The 20469-nt window shown below is 37.0% G+C and overlaps 1 protein-coding gene across 1 annotated transcript in view; it reads right to left on the reverse strand.

The window, feature by feature from the left end:
• LOC124254557 (high-affinity choline transporter 1-like) overlaps positions 1-20469 on the reverse strand; it is a 94086-nt gene that overhangs the window by 9594 nt on the left and 64023 nt on the right. The window contains exons 3-8 of the mRNA XM_046688381.1: positions 8649-8756; positions 7283-7438; positions 4725-4873; positions 4294-4446; positions 2054-2183; positions 998-1215 (exon numbers count right to left, since the gene is read on the reverse strand). Coding sequence (XP_046544337.1) covers positions 998-1215; positions 2054-2183; positions 4294-4446; positions 4725-4873; positions 7283-7438; positions 8649-8756 — 914 coding nt within the window. The remainder of the gene's footprint in view (positions 1-997; positions 1216-2053; positions 2184-4293; positions 4447-4724; positions 4874-7282; positions 7439-8648; positions 8757-20469) is intronic.

Raw genomic sequence — 20469 nt, forward strand, 5'->3', positions numbered from 1 at the left:
AGATGAAACACAGCTGGAGGATGAAATTCTTTTAGTTCAGGTGGGTATATTGTTATACTGCTAACTAATTAGAATATACAAATACACATTGTAAATAACTTGACATGAGTTAGGAAACAGTTTGATAATAGAAATATATGGAAACATGGCACTGGAACTCCCCTGGATATGTTGTAAAACCTTTGAATGGTCACATCTTTTCAGATAAACTTTGAAAATGTTCTCTCACCATAGATAACGAAATGTTTCTGTAGAGATTAACTGAGGAAGAAAAACTAATACTAAAATCTAATGATTTCCCCCCAAAAGAGCTCCTATATGATAAGCCCCACTTTCGACAACAGATGTAGCAAATTTCTTTCAATATGAACAAAAATGACTGAGTGATGGGCATAGATAGATAGATTGTGGATATTTCAGATATCCTATCTACCACTGCTTCTAATTTCCTTTTGTACTTTCTATTTCATATTTGTTTTCAAGATATTGCAAACAGATATGCAATGGAATACTTACTGGCCCGTATCTTTTAACTGGCACAATTTGTCTAATATTTCATCTCATATATGATAGCGCTACTTCTCACAGTAAACATATCATGCTATTATTTATTGATATTTACTGTAAAACCCTAGAAAAACTCTTTTTATTGGATGTAACCCCGATGTAAATACCTCCTAACCTCAAAGGTAGATCCTTTCTTCCTTATTTAACTCCAACTGTTTGTAATCTCATCTATACATTGTACATATATTTACCCTTTCTGTAGCACCTTGAGCATGCATTGAACGTACGGATACAAGCGTAGTTATACCCACTATCATTATCATTATTATTATTAATATTATTAAACAAAATTTCATCAGTTTGTCTCATGTGGGTAGTATTCAGTTTTCATGTATGTTAAAGTTTATCTGCTAGTGTATCCACTCATTTTAATTGGCATATTTCCTGTGTAGCCAAGAGTCAGTTCCCTCCATTGCCTCTCTGTACTGACCTTCTGTCGGAAGATACACTTGTAGATGTTGCGGGAGAACATGGAGCTGGCTGACAAGATGGAGGAGTCTGCTGAGGACATGACGGCAGCAGACACAGCACCCAGGCCCACAAATGACACAAAGTCCGGGCACAGGAACTGCAGGCACATTGGGAGGATCAAGTTTAGCTTTTCAGATGGGATAGGAATAGGGCCATCGTAGGATGTACGGTTCCAGTCTGAAAAAAACCCATTTAGCTGGTTGTACAAATATTTTTAATCCCAACATTACATTCAGAGATAGAGAAACTGAACTCAGCTTTGCAAAACAAGAAAAGAAAGAAAAGTCTGTCTTCCTACATTCTGATGGATGCATGTGATCATATCCCAATTGCATAGTCACTGTGTGGGCGGTGGGGTAGCCTAGCAGTTAAAGCATTTGCTCATCACGTCAAAGACCTGGGTTCGATTCCCCACATGGGTACAATGTGTGAAGCCCATTTCTGGTGTTCCCTGCCGTGATATTGCTGGAATATTACTAAGAGCGACGTAAAACTAAACTCACTCACTCACTCCATCACTGAATTGGATTGTCTGGGCCAGACTTATGTACAGACTGCTGTCACATAGCTGGGAGTTTGCTGAGTGTCTCATTAAGAACAGACAATGATACTGATGACTGGGTCATGGTGTCTGGTACCTGACTCCACTATGTACATATTGTTTAATCAAATAATTATGGAATTATACATACAGTTACCATGGTTACACAACATTCAACAAAATATTACAAACGAAATGGTTGGGGTATGAAATCTCACCTCAGAGTCTTTTAACATGAAATATATATCAACATGAGCCAATAAAAGTTAAAACTCAAATGCTTGCTCATATCAGGTGAGATGTGATTCCATGTACCATTCAATATCATTCTTTTAGCCTTTGCAGATTGGAAACAGTAAGAAACCATTGTCTTGTGTGTAAGTTAGCTACACTCAGTAGCAGAGAGATCAGATATTTGATTATGATTTCTTTGTAACTGATAATGTCCGAACTTGTCCTTCTGTTTAGTCTTACCTGTAGAAGCTGCAACTGCCCCAAACAGCACAGCTGGGAGGGCCATGATGACACAGCCAAAAGCAGCTATGTAGGACAAGATCTGGGCGTTGAAGGCTGACTTGGAGGACAACACTCGCTGGAAGTATACCTGCAGCAGAAACATCATCATTATCACTACTACACCCCCAGCACTCTGGTAGTGATTGCATCAAAGTTTGAACACAATTGTCCAATATCTGTACATTCTGAGGAAGCATATATGGGGTGAATCAAAGTCTCTGTGGTTACCGGTTGTATTTTTCATTGAACTTGGGCAAAAGTGCTTTGAATGTTACGTCTACATGATTTTCTTTCAGTTCATGCTAGTAAGGTGCATACATTGCACAATAGAGTCCAAATATCGTCACCTGGTTGTTGACATTTACAAACATAGTTATCAAGTGATCAAAGCGAAATGGCATTTATCACTAGCAAAATGGAGACTTGCCATGACTGGAAGTAATATTTTTATGATCATAACATTGCCTAGATGCATTGTCTGGATGCAATGCTGGGAGTAACACATTCTGTGTCCATGGTGAAATCTAGATAACATGCTAGCTGTAACATATACTCTGCCAGTGATGAAGCCTAGATTCAATGTTAAGAGTAACAGATTCTCTGCCAGTGATGAAGCGTACCGGTAGATTCAATGTTAAGAGTAACAGATTCTCTGCCTGTGATGAAGCCTAGATTCAATGTTAAGAGTAACAGATTCTGTGCCTGTGGTGAAGCCTAGATTCAATGTTAAGAGTAACAGATTCTCTGCCTGTGATGAAGCCTAGATTCAATGTTAAGAGTAACAGATTCTCTGCCTGTGATGAAACCTAGATTCAATGTTAAGAGTAACAGATTCTCTGCCTGTGATGAAGCCTAGATACAATGTTAAGAGTAACAGATTCTCTGCCTGTGATGAAGCCTAGATTCAATGTTAAGAGTAACAGATTCTCTGCCTGTGGTGAAGCCTAGATTCAATGTTAAGAGTAACAGATTCTCTGCCTGTGATGAAGCCTAGATACAATGTTAAGAGTAACAGATTCTCTGCCTGTGATGAAGCCTAGATTCAATGTTAAGAGTAACAGATTCTCTGCCTGTGATGAAGCCTAGGTTCAATGTTAAGAGTAACAGATTCTCTCTGCCTGTGATGAAGCCTAGATACAATGTTAAGAGTAACAGATTCTCTGCCTGTGATGAAGCCTAGATACAATGTTAAGAGTAACAGATTCTCTGCCTGTGATGAAGCCTAGATACAATGTTAAGAGTAACAGATTCTCTGCCTGTGATGAAGCCTAGATTCAATGTTAAGAGTAACAGATTCTCTGCCTGTGATGAAGCCTAGATACAATGTTAAGAGTAACAGATTCTCTGCCTGTGATGAAGCCTAGATTCAATGTTAAGAGTAACAGATTCTCTGCCTGTGGTGAAGCCTAGATTCAATGTTAAGAGTAACAGATTCTCTGCCTGTGATGAAGCCTAGGTTCAATGTTAAGAGTAACAGATTCTCTGCCTGTGATGAAGCCTAGATACAATGTTAAGAGTAACAGATTCTCTGCCTGTGATGAAGCCTAGATACAATGTTAAGAGTAACAGATTCTCTGCCTGTGATGAAGCCTAGATTCAATGTTAAGAGTAACAGATTCTCTGCCTGTGATGAAGCCTAGGTTCAATGTTATGTTAAGAGTAACAGATTCTCTGCCTGTGATGAAGCCTAGATTCAATGTTAAGAGTAACAGATTCTCTGCCTGTGATGAAGCCTAGATTCAATGTTAAGAGTAACAGATTCTCTGCCTGTGATGAAGCCTAGATTCAATGTTAAGAGTAACAGATTCTCTGCCTGTGATGAAGCCTAGGTTCAATGTTAAGAGTAACAGATTCTCTGCCTGTGGTGAAGCTAGGTTCAATGTTAAGAGTAACAGATTCTCTGCCTGTGGTGAAGCCTAGGTTCAATGTTAAGAGTAATAGATTCTCTGCCTGTGATGAAGCCTAGATTCAATGTTAAGAGAAACAGATTCTCTGCCTGTGATGAAGCTTAGATACAATGTTAAGAGTAACAGATCCTCTGCCCCTGAGGAAGCCTAGATTCAATGTTAAGAGTAACAGATTCTCTGCCTGTGATGAAGCCTAGATACAATGTTAAGAGTAACAGATTCTCTGCCTGTATGGAAACTTTGATGTGATTGTACAAGTAACAGAGCTAACAAAAGACTGAAAGCACCCACCTGCCATGGAATGCCTCCAAAAATGAGAAGCAGCATACTGTCAATGTACATCCCAGTACTCTTGGGTTCCAGAGAGTTGATCCAGTTCTCTGTAGCATTCACAGTGATTGGGTGTACAGCTTCATTGGTCATTGCAAATGGAATGCTGATCCACTGAGAATGAAAAATATTCACAAGTCAAAAAGAGTCCTATACATATTCACTGAGCAATAAGTTGATGAAAAATTATATATATCAGAACAGAGAACATATCATATTATAATATGGTCTCTGATATTAAACCATGGTGTGGCCAAATTGTTGTCAGTCTTTCTTCCAAGCCTGACCATCATCATTCTTATAGTGAAGGAAAGAAAACAGGTCACATATTTTGGCTTCTTTCTTAATCTTTCATATTTATGACTGAGTAGAGTCTGAGATGCATGACTTACCAATCCCAGGAAAATGCAGAAGAGCTGTACGACATCAGTGTACGCTACAGAGTACAAACCCCCTATGAGAGTGTAAAAGAGGGCGATACAAGACGACACGATGATGGCCGTCGTTGTGTCCAGGTCCACGATTACGGACAGAGTGGCACCTGAAAACATGCAGTTTTATATATCTTATCAGGACTGCAAGGAAGAAGAAGAAGAAGTTTATTCAGTATTTGAGGCCACATGGCCAAGAGTACAAACATATAAGAACAATATTGTGCGGATGGACAGACAAAAACAATGTAATTAGTTCATTTTCATACAGGCAAGTTACGCTTTAGAAATAATGCTATTCACTTCAATCGATGTGCATTTGTTGTTGTTAAAAGTTGTTTAAAATTTAATCTTGATGGGAACGTAATGGTAATAACTAGGTAAGTACAGTTTTCTTTGTACAGAATAGAATGGACACACAAGTAAAAAAATAAATTCATCCTGTGTAACATTAAAATCACATTTGTCACATATCAATACATTGGAATATATATTATTATTATAACGTTGTTGTTGAATGGCTTAAACAGCGGAATTTGCAAAAAATGCGTATAAGGTCCTTGTTATGATAAAGTTCCATTATGTATTTTTCAAGTTCGAGGGCGGACTTGATTGCTCCATAGTCTTTTAGAAAAGATGATGTTATCCTAGAGTGCCAATTTTGAATTTCAATATCTTGACATCTTTGTCTAAATTCACTTATAAACGTTTCTATATTCCCACATTCCTGTGTAATCCAAACGTAAGAAAATCCAAGGAACCACTTTGCAAGAAAGAGTTTACATATGATACATGATCAAATACAAAAATAAAATAAATGAGTCGACCGTTTCTAACATTTTATAAAGTATAGTAACAGACCATGGACCTGTTTTTTGACTGAGAAATAAGTTCTCTTCTTCTAGGACATTGCCCCTTGATTTCCAAAATATAGAAATTCCTACACTGAGATGATATATTCATGATAATAGCATGTTGTTATGATAATAGCATTGTTGTTACCAAACACAGAGTAGGAATTTACAGACTTTGTACTCATGATAAAAGTGTTTTGTTACCAGAGCTGAGAGATTATACATTCGTGAGAACACTGAGTTTTTACCCAAAGCTGAGAGATCCTGTATTCATGAGAACAATAGTTACTCAGATCTGACAGATCTTGAGAACAATGAGTAGTTACCTAGAGCGGACAGACAGATGCTATGTTCTTGAGAACAATGAGTAGTTACCTAGAGTGGACAGACAGATGCTATGTTCTTGAGAACAGTGAGTAGTTATCCAGAACTGAGAGAAGCTATGTTCTTGAGAACAATGAGTAGTTACCTGGAGCGGATAGACAGATGCTATGTTCTTGAGAACAGTGAGTAGTTATCCAGAACTGAGAGATGCTATGTTCTTGAGAACAATGAGTAGTTACCTAGAGCGGACAGACAGATGCTATGTTCTTGAGAACAGTGAGTAGTTATCCAGAACTGAGAGATGCTATGTTCTCGAGAACAATGAGTAGTTACCTAGAGCGGACAGACAGATGCTATGTTCTTGAGAGAGACAACAGATGCTATGTTCTTGAGAACAATGAGTAGTTACCTAGAGCTGAGACAGGCAGATGCTATGTTCTTGAGAACAATGAGTAGTTACCTAGCCTATGTTCTTGAGAACAATGAGTAGACCCAGATCTGAAAGATGACTTGAGAAGAGTTACCTAGGAGCGGACAGACAGATGCTATGTTCTTGAGAACAATGAGTAGTTACCTAGAGAGAACCGACAGACAGACCTGCAGACAGATGCTATGTTCTTGAGAACAATGACAGACAGAGTTCTTGAGAACAATGAGTAGTTACCGATGTTCTTGAGAACAATGAAAGATGATATATTCTTGAGAACAATGAGTAGTTACCTAGAGCGGACAGACAGATGCTATGATCTTGAGAACAATGAGTAGTTACCTAGAGCGGACAGACAGATGCTATGTTCTTGAGAACAATGAGTAGTTACCTAGAGCGGACAGACAGATGCTATGTTCTTGAGAACAATGAGTAGTTACCAAGATCTGAGAGATGATATATTCTTGAGAGCAATGAGTAGTTACCTAGAGCAGACAGACAGATGCTATGTTCTTGAGAACAATGAGTAGTTACCTAGAGCGGACAGACTGATGCTATGTTCTTGAGAACAATGAGTAGTTACCTAGAGCGGACAGACTGATGCTATGTTCTTGAGAACAATGAGTAGTTACCTAGAGCGGACAGACAGATGCTATGTTCTTGAGAACAATGAGTAGTTATCCAGAACTGAGAGATGCTATGTTCTTGAGAGCAATGAGTAGTTACCTGGAGCGGACAGACAGATGCTATATTCTTGAGAACAATGAGTAGTTACCCTGAGCTGACAGATGCTATGTTCTTGAGAACAATGAGTAGTTACCTAGAGCGGACAGACAGATGCTATGTTCTTGAGAATAATGAGTAGTTACCCAGATCTGAGAGATGATATATTCTTGACAACAATGATTATTTACCCAGGGCTGAGAGGATAGCAGCTGTCCAGAAGACTTCTCCCAGCAGGGCTGGGAGGTACAACAGCCCTCCCATCCTCTCCCCATATTTGTACTGGAAAGGATCCAGCATGGTCACATAGCCCTCTGATCGCATCTTGTTGGCGAAGAATAATCCGCCTGTAATAAAAGTAAGCTTGCATGTCGGTGGAATGACAGTCACAACCATCTGAAGACAACTTGAATCATTGATTTACAAATCCCCTTTTCAAAGATTGTTTTGTTCTGCTGCAATAAATATGAATTAAGAAAGCTTTTTCACAACAAAAACAAATATCTAATAATCAAAACTTAGGGAGACAACTGCCAAGGCAAAGGCGGCTGTTTTGATTGACATGGTCAGTAACACCTATACTCAAACATCAGTTCCCGGAGACAGGGAAGACACAGGAGGAAAAATGTAATTTAGGAATGAAACCTGCAGGCATGAAACCTGCAGACATGAATTTTGTGAAACCTTGGCAAGCAAACCTATTCATTTGCTGTTCCATTTCTTCTAGGCTGTCGGCCTCAAAGGGTCATTTGGAAAATGAATATGCATGAATTTTGTTAAGTAGTCCTGTGCAAATTGATACAGGTGTGCTGGATTTCTCTCCACTGTAACTGGCATTCTTCAACATTTTGTGCATGTTATGGGATGGCCATGTTTATTGTGATTACTCATGCTATAATGAAAGGTGTGGTGTCACACACACATTGTATATATCCAGATGATGATGGGTTTTATTAAGCTCAAATATCTTATAAAAGTGAGTGACATGTTTTAGAGTTGCTCATGTGATAAGCAAAAATGTTTCTTATGTATCCAAAACCTACAGCAAGAGGGTACGTAGTTGTAAGAAGTAGTTTGCTTCAGTGGGCATGGCTTAATTGTATGCATTCATTGTGAAATGACTGCAATAACATGAGTCACATCATCTAATGATACTGTAGGAGTTACAAGAAACACAAGAAATTAGGCCACACCAATTTCATTTCTTGTTTTATGGATTTTTGTCCTCAGAAAACCTAAAGGCAGGAAGGAAAAAATAAAAATAAAAATCACCAGTCAAAGTAATATTCCTTTAAAATACTAAAGTATTTTACTTTGGGCAATTCTATGAAGTGCATATGGGGCAAAAAACAATCTAAAAACATTTTCTTGAACATTTACATTTTTGGCAAATAAAAATATTAAAATTTTATTTTTTGAGTGGGGAAAATTAATTTTTATTTTTTCCTTATTCTTGACAAAATACGACCGGCAGATCCGTAAAACAAGAAATAAAATTGGTCTGGCCTTACTGAAAATTATCTAGTGTACAAAATCTTATATATTGTATGTGCTTACCAAAGATGAGACTGAGGGCATATCCAAAGGGTGCTTGACACCAAACCAGCCCATCCCTGACGATGATCTCAGCTGTACCATTGATGTACGCCCCTCCAACCCATGTGGCTGCAATATAAACACAGTATTTCAATATTTCAGTAGGAATATGTAACAAGGAAAACAGAAATGGCTACAGTGAACTGAAGGCAAGAAGACAATGGCATCAATATCCCCACAATTATAAATACATAAATAAATACATGAAACTTGTTGGCATGGAGTATTAAAAAACATTCAAGAGAAGTCTTGAAAGTCTATGAAGAAAATCCAGTGAACCGTTCTTGAGATATATATCTTGCTGACAATGCTGAAATTTTCAAAACATCACCATGACCTTGAAACTTACGTGAAGATCACCAAAATCATCTGGGCCCTGCGCCTTCCCTAGATGAAGCTTGGTGTTGAATATGAAGGAAATACAGAGAACGGTTCTTGAGGTATCTCACTGACAAGCTTAACACGCAGGTTAACATGCTGAAATCTTCAAAGTGTCGCTGTGACCTTGAACATTATGTGAAGATCACCAAAATCATCTGAGCCCTGCACCTTCCCGAGATGAATCTTGGTGTTGAATATGAAGGAAATACAGAGTACGGTTCTTGAGATATCTTGCTGACAAGGGTAAAACGTTTAAGTCTCCTTATTACCTTGAAATGAAGGTCAAGGTCACTAAGCCTGACTGGGACCCTTCGCATACTGTGATGAACCTAGGTACCAAATATGAAAAGAATCTAGTTAAAGGTTCTTAAGATATTCCATTTCGTACGTCACGTGTGGCGGGGGATAAAAATACTTGTGCAAACATTCTTAATTACATAAACTCATCACTAAACCTATCCATGTGCAAAGTTGATTATAAAAATATTTCATGCTTTTTAAGATTTTCTCCAGAAGCGTAAAGTTGGACATTGAAACTTGAAAAATATTTTTCTAAACCTAATCAACTATCAAAAAGCACTAGTTCACCGATAGACCTATCCATGTGCAAAGTGTGGCGACAGATATCTGCTCCAGAAAAAGCACCTTGCATGGATGGTAAGAGTTCATTTGAATACTAGTTACCCTTGCTACAAGTGTAGCACCGGACAACTGTCACATCACTGCTATGTGTACACAACTTGTTGGAGTGGCATTTTAGAAGTTGAGACGTACAATATAGAACAATTTTTATGGATAACAACTTCTTTATTTCGTGAGTGCGACGTTTCGATACAGATTCTTGTACGGTTGTCAAGTCACTGCTTGACAACGGTACAAAAATCTGTATCGAAACGTTGCACTCCCGAAATAAAGAAGTTGTTATCCAGAAAAATTGTTCTATATTGTAGGTGTACACAGTTTTGAAATGTTCATTATATACAGATGTCATTTCAGTACACCAGCAAACACACTTGTGAACATACACACTGTGGAATCTCAGTTATCATGACACTGCTTAGTATCCATGAACTGCCTCCATGGTCCAGTGAGTGAGTGAGTAGGTATGGTTTTACACCACTTTTAGCAGTATTCCAGCAATATCATGATGGGAACACCAGACATGGGCTTCACACATTGTACCCATGTGGGGAACTGAACCAAGGCCTTTGGTGTGATGAACAAACAATTTAACCACTAGGCTACCCTACCACTTTCAATAGTGAGTGAGTTGGGTTTTATGCCGCTTTTAGCAAAATTCCAGCAATATCACGGCAGGGGACACCAGAAATGGGTTTCACACATTGTACCCATGTGGGGTATCAAACCTGGGTCTTCGGCGTGATGGGCGAATGCTTTAACCACTAGGCTACCCCACCGCTGTCCATAGTGGTTGGATTGTTTGCTCAGGACGTCTTTGGCTCAATTCCCAGCTGCGTTGAAGAATGTTAAAAGATGGGTGCCTGTTACCCTGACTTTTAGGATCTAAAACAAGGACTGTTTGGCTTGGAGTCACTATACTGTGTCTGAGTAACAATAAACTGGACTAAAACAAGCAGTCACACGTGCACGCATGTGTGCAAACATCATGATGTCAGTGCACTAATCTTGATAGTGAAGTTAAACCCCATTTCACCAAGTACCCATGATGTGTGAATCTGAAGATTTGTGAATCTGAACAACCTCTCAGAATAGTACCATCCCTATCAAGTTTTCACTGCCAACATCTGATTGAAGTTGGAAATGTACTGTATAATAATCTTGATTTGGTGTATTGAATAGAAAGTTTTTGAACATAATCCTTTAAAAGAATCAAGAATAGCTTATTTGTGTCAGGAGAATTGACAGAAATATATTCACAAAGTGTCTCAGTCCACGTAAGTAAAGAACAACCGTATCGTGATTTCAGATTTTCTTCCCTATTCAAACGACTTCTTTCCATGAGTTATCTAACAGAACAGACAGTAGTCATATGCTCCACGAGTCTAGCTTTGTCTCAAATGTGGAAATCTCAATGTCGGGCAAAACAGTTTTATTGCTCCTTAAAGATGGGGAATTATGGCACAGTCTGTAAATCGACAGCAAATCAAATTTTCTTCAATTGCCAGGTATTATCTCTGTCTGGATACTGAATTTCCACACTAGTGGCCAATAAAACAAGAGCTATCTTCGGACAGGCGACTACGAGTAAAGCAGACAGGCAAGACTGTCATTAGATCCAAGAAACTTAATTGGGTAATCCCGCAAAATGCTCTGTCAAATTTCCATAATTCGATGCTGATTTGTAACGCCGCGCCGGGCTGAAAAAGGTAGCAGAGTAATCAGGAAGCCTAAGCTTGTTTCTACCACTGCTAAGATCCTCTCTTTCTCGGATGTAATTTTCATTTGACATTAGGACCGAATGGCATATTGATTGAGAAGGGGGTTGTGCGTATATGCTCCCCAAATCAATCTGTCTAGAGAAATAGAGAAATATCAGCAGTTTTTCGCTAGACATTATGACGGCAAGCCCTCTATCAGAAAATTGAATTTTCCCAATAAGATAACAAAGACACTCATTTATTTCACTAACTGGTACGCGTTAATGCAACACTTTGTCTTGTACGAGTCAGGGTAGTTTACCAGGATTCGGTGTATTATTAAGCTGGGGCAGTCATTATCACAAATTACACACCCTGCATTGCCTTCACAACTTGTCACTCTTTTTCTCCTATTTGTGTAGATATTGGAATCAAAATAGTGCTTTTTGTCGTGTTTATCTGAGCTGCTATGGATACAATACCTACAGAGGTTGGCAAATACTGATAAGGGGTGGAGTTTGCACAAACCAGTTTGTTAATTTGTAAACCTCTATGACTCTATTATAGTTACAAAACACTTCATTGACTTTGTCCGTTTGATTATCGTAACATTCCACTCAGCAATATTCCAGCTATATCACAGCTGCTGTTATGGAATCAAGTGTGGACCAGACAACCCAGTGATTGGTTTATAGAGGTATTCATAGAGGTATTGAAATAAACTGAGCTTCACATATTGTACCCATGTGGAAAGTCAAACCCGGGTCTACAGGGCTTCAGTGTGTTGAGCGAATGCTTTAAATACAAGGCTACCTGAGGCATGTGACTGATGAATATGACATGTTGCTGGGCCATTTAAAAGCAGGAATAGGTTATTAGGGACATATTCTAACCCCAAATCTCCACAGGGCCATTATTAAGTAACTGCTGATGATCATACATTACTACTAGGGAAAACAATTCATTCAGCAGACATGTCATATTTGAAACTTAATCATTAATTTATTGTCACTTTTGAATATTAGTAATTAAACAACCCAAATTAATTTCAAAATGAGGTTAACATTCAGAAACTATTTAACTTTTTTAATTTTGTATTATTGAATTGAACTGATTGTATCAGGACTTCAAAACAAATCTGCAAAAATATTTCAAAGCTTTGGAGAGCAGTACCATTTATCTCATAGCTGACATTACTATGGGGTAACTATTATGAGTGAGTGAGTGAGTGAGCATGATTTTATGCTGCTTGTTGCAATTATTCCAGCAATATCATGGCGGGGGACACCAGGAATGGGCTTAACACATTGTACCATGTGGGGAATCAAACCTGGATCTTTAGTGTGACAAGCCGACACTCTAACCATCAGGCTACCCCACAGTCCTGTAACTATAATGAACTTCCATAGTCATCAATTGTCAGAGTCCATGGTTAATTCTGTGTACCATGGATGTCAATATTCCATGGTAAGTCCTGATCCTACTATAAGTCAGCATTACAGGGCAGATTGTTAGGATAGAGCCTCCACAATAATCACATCATCTGTCAACTACGTCTCATCTCAAGATGGATGGAAACAACACAGAGGTGCAGGTGCCCTTTCCACATCGTCATTTGACTAACAAGACTAATAACATATGACATTTGGACTACTATCAGGGATCATTGCTCCAAGAACAGAACGGTTCCAGAAACATAATACTGTATGTATTCACTGGCCCAGACATACAGACTTTGCTGTGGTACATGAAATATGAAAACAGCCTTGGGCCTCTATTACTATATGGATCAATCCCAGTCTATTACTATATGGATCAACCCCACTCTATTACTATATGGATCAATCCCAGTCTTAAGGGGAAATATATTTTTGTATTAGATTTGCAAACCTTGTTTTAATAACTTACAGCAACTAAAGAAAATCAGGCTATTGTACATTCGGTCCTGGAGAAGGAAAAGGAGGATATTGTTAAATATTGTGGATCAGAATACAGTGTTGTTTGTTTTTTAACACTCTTTACTGTAACATAATAAATATCAATTTGTTTACTTATTACATAATAATTACATTACCATGAAACATAATTTTGAAGAAGTCTATAAATAGCAGTGAAAATAGAAAAATTCACATCTGACTGGTAGGGATGAAAAAATATATGTTCTTGCCATGGTAAGGTTCGTATTGTGTTATGTGTATAAAGGCCTTCTGTTTGGTCTGTTTCAGTTCGGTATATGAGATATAAAATAGCTGTAATAAAATGTTACTTGATGACCCCAGGAGGCTGGTACTTCCTCTTATTATATCACAGTGTCAGTGATGGAGGTGTGAACGTCATCCTGTACATCTTGTGAAGGGGAGATATATCTATCACTGTCATACTACAAACTAGCAGAGAATATTGAGAAGCAACTACTCTCAGTCATAATGCAGAGGTGATCAATCTATGACCTGGAAATAGACATAGTCCTAGTCCACATTAGTGGGGAACTGAAACATTATCTGAGTCTTGTGTGTGTGTGATGGTACAGGGACCATGGTATTATGGCCAAAAAGTAAACTAGTCATGTATTTTGGAAGGAATTTGTATATGATTTTTAAATGTCTCTCTCTTTCTTTCCCTCTTGTCGAGATCAAGGCAGGGTATGACAAGTGACACCCTTTAATGTCTTTTGGCATGACACTTATAGAACTTCTTTTGAGTACACCACCCCCGCACACGCGCACACACGCATGCACACACATACACACACACACACTGGGTACAATGTAAACAACAAAGTAACAACACTATCCTTTCACTGATCCTCAATAAAAACCATGTTGATGGCTGGGTTAGACTGATATGGTGATAGTCAACTGTTTCCATACTTGATGTACCCTGTGAAGTCAGTTGAGCTCAAACTGGTAAGAACACAACCCTGGATGATTTAGGTTGCTGGACGTTTACAAATGTTAAGAAACTAATGACATTAACAACTGTAAAACATCTGACTGACATATAAAAGACAACATTGTTTTAACAACAAACCATCATCTGATTATTTCTGTGTGATGCGGAATATCACTTATAGCATAGGTATCTGCTGCCACCCCTAAAAATATAATCCAGCGATAATATTAGCATTGTAGGAAACTACTGCCCGCCTGAACGCCTACGATGGGTTAATTCTGTTTAGGGCTGGCAAAAAAATAAATCTTACCAGCCCAACAGTCGGGCTCATATTTTATGTGTAATCATGAGAATCTTATCTGTAAGACTGGTATAACGACAGTATTAGGTAACTGAATTGGTTCCGTTCTTCTCTATGTCTGAAAACATATAGTATAACGACAGTATTAGGTAACTGAATTGGTTCCGTTCTTCTCTATGTCTGGAAACATATAGTATAACGATAGTATTAGGTAAGTGAATTGGTTCCGTTCTTCTCTATGTCTGAAAACATATAGTATAACAATAGTATTAGGTAACTGAATTGGTTCCATTCTTCTTTATGTCTGAAAACATATAGTATAACGATAGTATTAGGTAAGTGAATTGGTTCCGTTCTTCTCTATGTCTGAAAGCATATAGTATAACGATAGTATTAGGTAAGTGAATTGGTTCCGTTCTTCTCTATGTCTGAAAGCATACAGTATAACGATAGTATTAGGTAACTGTGAACTGGTTCCGTTCTTTCTATCTCTATGTCTGGAAACATATAGTATGGTTCGATAGTATTAGTATTAGGTAACTGAATTGGTTCCGTTCTTCTCTATGTCGCGTCGGGAAACATATAGTATAACGACAGTATTAGGTAACTGAATTGGTTCCGTTCTTCTCTATGTCTGAAAACATATAGTATAGCGATAGTATTAGGTAACTGAATTGGTTCCGTTCTTCTCTATGTCTGGAAACATATAGTATAACGACAGTATTAGGTAACTGAATTGGTTCCGTTCTTCTCTATGTCTGAAAACATATAGTATAACGATAGTATTAGGTAACTGAATTGGTTCCGTTCTTCTCTATGTCTGAAAACATATAGTATAACGATGAATAGTATTAGGTAACTGAATTGGTTCCGTTCTTTCTCTATGTCTGAAAGCATATAGTATAACGATAGTATTAGGTAACTGAATTGGTTCCGTTCTTCTCTATGTCTGAAAGCATATATTATAACGATAGTATTAGGTAAGTGAATTGGTTCCGTTCTTCTCTATGTCTGAAAACATATAGTATAACGATAGTATTAGGTAACTGATTTGGTTCCGTACTTCTCTATGTCTGAAAACATATAGTATAACGACAGTATTAGGTAACTGATTTGGTTCCGTTATTTTCTATGTCTGAAAGCATATAGTATAACCATAGTATTAGGTAAGTGAATTGGTTTCGTTCTTCTTTATGTCTGGAAACATACAGTATAACGATAGTATTAGGTAAGTGAACTGGTTCCGTTCTTCTCTATGTCGGGAAACATATAGTATAACAATAGTATTAGGTAACTGAATTGGTTCCGTTCTTCTCTATGTCGGGAAACATATAGTATAACAATAGTATTAGGTAAGTGAATTGGTTCCGTTCTTCTCTATGTCAGGAAACATATAGTATAACGACCGTTCTTCTCTATGTAGTATTAGGTAACTGAATTGGTTCCGTTCTTCTCTATGTCTGGAAACATATAGTATAACGATAGTATTAGGTAAGTGAATTGGTTCCGTTCTTCTCTATGTCTGGAAACATATAGTATAACGATAGTATTAGGTAAGTGAATTGGTTCCGTTCTTCTCTATGTCTGAAAACATATAGTATAACGACAGTATTAGGTAACTGAATTGGTTCCGTTCTTCTCTATGTCTGGAAACATATAGTATAACGATAGTATTAGGTAAGTGAATTGGTTCCGTTCTTCTCTATGTCTGGAAACATATAGTATAACGATAGTATTAGGTAAGTGAATTGGTTCCGTTCTTCTCTATGTCTGAAAACATATAGTATAACGATAGTATTAGGTAACTGAATTGGTTCCGCTGAATTGGTTTTCTTCTCTATGTCTGAAAACATATAGTATAACGATAGTATTAGGTAAGTGAATTGGTTCCGTTCTTCTTCTCTATGTCTGAAAGCATATAGTATAACGATAGTATTAGGTAACTGAATTGGTTCCGTTCTTCTCTATGTCGGGAAACATATAGTATAACGATAGTATTAGGTAAGTGAATTGGTTCCGTTCTTCTCTATGTCATATAGTATAACGATAGTATTAGGTAACTGTGTCTGGAAACATATAGTATAACGATAGTATTAGGTAACTGAATTGGTTCCGTTCTTCTCTATGTCTGGAAACATATAGTATAACGATAGTATTAGGTAACTGAATTGGTTCCGTTCTTATGTCTATGTCTGAAAACATATAGTATAACGACAGTATTAGGTAACTGATTTGGTTCCTGTTGGTTTCTATGTCTGAAAGCATATAGTATAACGATAGTATTAGGTAAGTGAATTGGTTCCGTTCTTCTTCTATGTCTGGAAACATATAGTATAACGATAGTATTAGGTAACTGAATTGGTTCCGCTCTTCTCTCTATGTCTGGAAACATATAGTATAACGATAGTATTAGGTAAGTGAATTGGTTCCGTTCTTCTCTATGTCTGAAACATATAGTATAACGATAGTATTAGGTAAGTGAATTGGTTCCGCTTCTTCTCTATGTCTATGTCTGAAACATATAGTATAACGATAGTATTAGGTAAGTGAATTGGTTTTCTTCTTTCTTCTCTATGTCTGGAAACATATAGTATAACGATAGTATTAGGTAAGTGAATTGGTTCCGTTCTTCTCTATGTCTGGAAACATATAGTATAACGATAGTATTAGGTAAGTGAATTGGTTCCGTTCTTCTCTATGTCTGAAACATATAGTATAACGATAGTATTAGGTAAGTGAATTGGTTCCGTTCTTCTCTATGTCTGGAAACATATAGTATAACGATAGTATTAGGTAAGTGAATTGGTTCCGTTCTTCTCTATGTCTGAAAACATATAGTATAACGACAGTATTAGGTAACTGAATTGGTTCCGTTCTTCTCTATGTCTGAAAACATATAGTATAACGATAGTATTAGGTAAGTGAATTGGTTCCGTTCTTCTTTATGTCTATGTCTGGAAACATATTAGTATGGTTCCGTTCTTCTCTATGTCTGGAAACATATAGTATAAGTATTAGGTAAGTGAACTGGTTCCGTTCTTCTCTATGTCTGGAAAACATATAGTATAACGATAGTATTAGGTAACTGAATTGGTTCCGTTCTTCTCTATGTCTGGAAACATATAGTATAACGATAGTATTAGGTAAGTGAATTGGTTCCGTTCTTCTCTATGTCTGGAAACATATAGTATAACGATAGTATTAGGTAACTGAATTGGTTCCGTTCTTCTCTATGTCTGGAAACATATAGTATAACGACAGTATTAGGTAAGTGAATTGGTTGAATTGGTTCCGTTCTTCTCTATGTCTGGAAACATATAGTATAACGATAGTATTAGGTAAGTGAATTGGTTCCGTTCTTCTCTATGTCTGAAAACGATAGTATTATAATATAGTATAACGACAGTATTAGGTAACTGAATTGGTTCCGTTCTTCTCTATGTCGGGAAACATATAGTATAACGATAGTATTAGGTAAGTGAATTGGTTCCGTTCTTCTCTATGTCTGAAAACATATAGTATAACGACAGTATTAGGTAACTGAATTGGTTCCGTTCTTCTCTATGTCTGGAAACATATAGTATAACGATAGTATTAGGTAAGTGAATTGGTTCCGTTCTTCTCTATGTCTGAGAAGCATATAGTATAACGATAGTATTAGGTTAAGTGAATTGGTTCCGTTCTTCTCTATGTCTGAAAACATATAGTATAACGACAGTATTAGGTAACTGAATTGGTTCCGTTCTTCTCTATGTCTGGAAACATATAGTATAACGATAGTATTAGGTAAGTGAATTGGTTCCGTTCTTCTCTATGTCTGAAAGCATATAGTATAACGATAGTATTAGGTAAGTGAATTGGTTCCGTTCTTCTCTATGTCTGAAAGCATATAGTATAACGATAGTATTAGGTAAGTGAATTGGTTCCGTTCTTCTCTATGTCTGGAAACATATAGTATAACGATAGTATTAGGTAACTGAATTGGTTCCGTTCTTCTCTATGTCTGAAAGCATATAGTATAACGATAGTATTAGGTAAGTGAATTGGTTCCGTTCTTCTCTATGTCTGGAAACATATAGTATAACGATAGTATTAGGTAAGTGAATTGGTTCCGTTCTTCTCTATGTCTGGAAACATATAGTATAACGATAGTATTAGGTAACTGAATTGGTTCCGTTCTTCTCTATGTCTGAAAACATATAGTATAACGATAGTATTAGGTAACTGAATTGGTTCCGTTCTTCTCTATGTCTGAAAACATATAGTATAACGATAGTATTAGGTAAGTGAATTGGTTCCGTTCTTCTCTATGTCTGAAAACATATAGTATAACGACAGTATTAGGTAACTGAATTGGTTCCGTTCTTCTCTATGTCTGGAAACATATAGTATAACGATAGTATTAGGTAAGTGAATTGGTTCCGTTCTTCTCTATGTCTGAAAACATATAGTATAACGACAGTATTAGGTAACTGAATTGGTTCCGTTTCTCTCTCGGGAAACATATAGTATAACGATAGTATTAGGTAACTGAATTGGTTCCGTTCTTCTCTCTAAAAACATATAGTATAACGATAGTATTAGGTAAGTGAATTGGTTCCGCTCTTCTCTATGTCTGAAAGCATATAGTATAACGATAGTATTAGGTAACTGAATTGGTTCCGTTCTTCTCTATGTCTGGAAAACATATAGTATAACGATAGTATTAGGTAACTGAATTGGTTCCGTTCTTCTCTATGTCTGGAAACATATAGTATAACGATAGTATTAGGTAAGTGAATTGGTTCCGTTCTTCTCTATGTCTGAAAACATATAGTATAACGATAGTATTAGGTAAGTGAATTGGTTCCGTTCTTCTCTATGTCTGAAAGCATATAGTATAACGATAGTATTAGGTAAGTGAATTGGTTCCGTTCTTCTCTATGTCTGAAAACATATAGTATAACGATAGTATTAGGTAACTGAATTGGTTCCGTTCTTCTCTATGTCTGGAAACATATAACGATAGTATAACTGAATTGGATAGTATTAGGTATAGGAATTGGTTCCGTTCTTCTCTATGTCTGGAAACATATAGTATAACGATAGTATTAGGTAACTGAATTGGTTCCGTTCTTCTCTATGTCTGAAAGCATATAGTATAACGATAGTATTAGGTAAGTGAATTGGTTCCGTTCTTCTCTATGTCTGGAAACATATAGTATAACGATAGTATTAGGTAACTGAATTGGTTCCGTTCTTCTCTATGTCTGAAAGCATATAGTATATAACGATAGTATTAGGTAAGTGAATTGGTTCCGTTCTTCTCTATGTCTGAAAGCATATAGTATAACGATAGTATTAGGTAACTGAATTGGTTCCGTTCTTCTCTATGTCTGAAAGCATATAGTATAACGATAGTATTAGGTAACTGAATTGGTTCCGTTCTTCTCTATGTCTGAAAACATATAGTATAACGATAGTATTAGGTAACTGAATTGGTTCCGTTCTTCTCTATGTCTGAAAACATATAGTATAACGATAGTATTAGGTAAGTGAATTGGTTCCGTTCTTCTCCATGTCTGAAAACATATAGTATATATACTATAACACTACATACAGATTCTTATTGAGATCAGGTTGTAGCACTCGTCCTTGGATATAATCAAAGTACTGTATTCAAAGCAATTATCAAACAATAGTTACCACTGTGTACGGTTCTGAGGTTACTTCACAGAATTCAATTCCAGGGACCCACATCAAGTGACAGCATATTTTGGGGAAAAGATTATTTACAGATTTATTTATTGATATTCTCCCTTTGTATGTTTAAAGGTTTGAGAAGAGAAACCCTCATCCTGAGCAATACATTGCCCCATTAGACGAGCTA

Source organism: Haliotis rubra, unplaced genomic scaffold, assembly GCF_003918875.1.
Source record: "Haliotis rubra isolate DU_JTF1 unplaced genomic scaffold, ASM391887v1 Scf575, whole genome shotgun sequence".
In the NCBI taxonomy this organism is placed as follows: Eukaryota; Metazoa; Mollusca; class Gastropoda; order Lepetellida; family Haliotidae; genus Haliotis; species Haliotis rubra.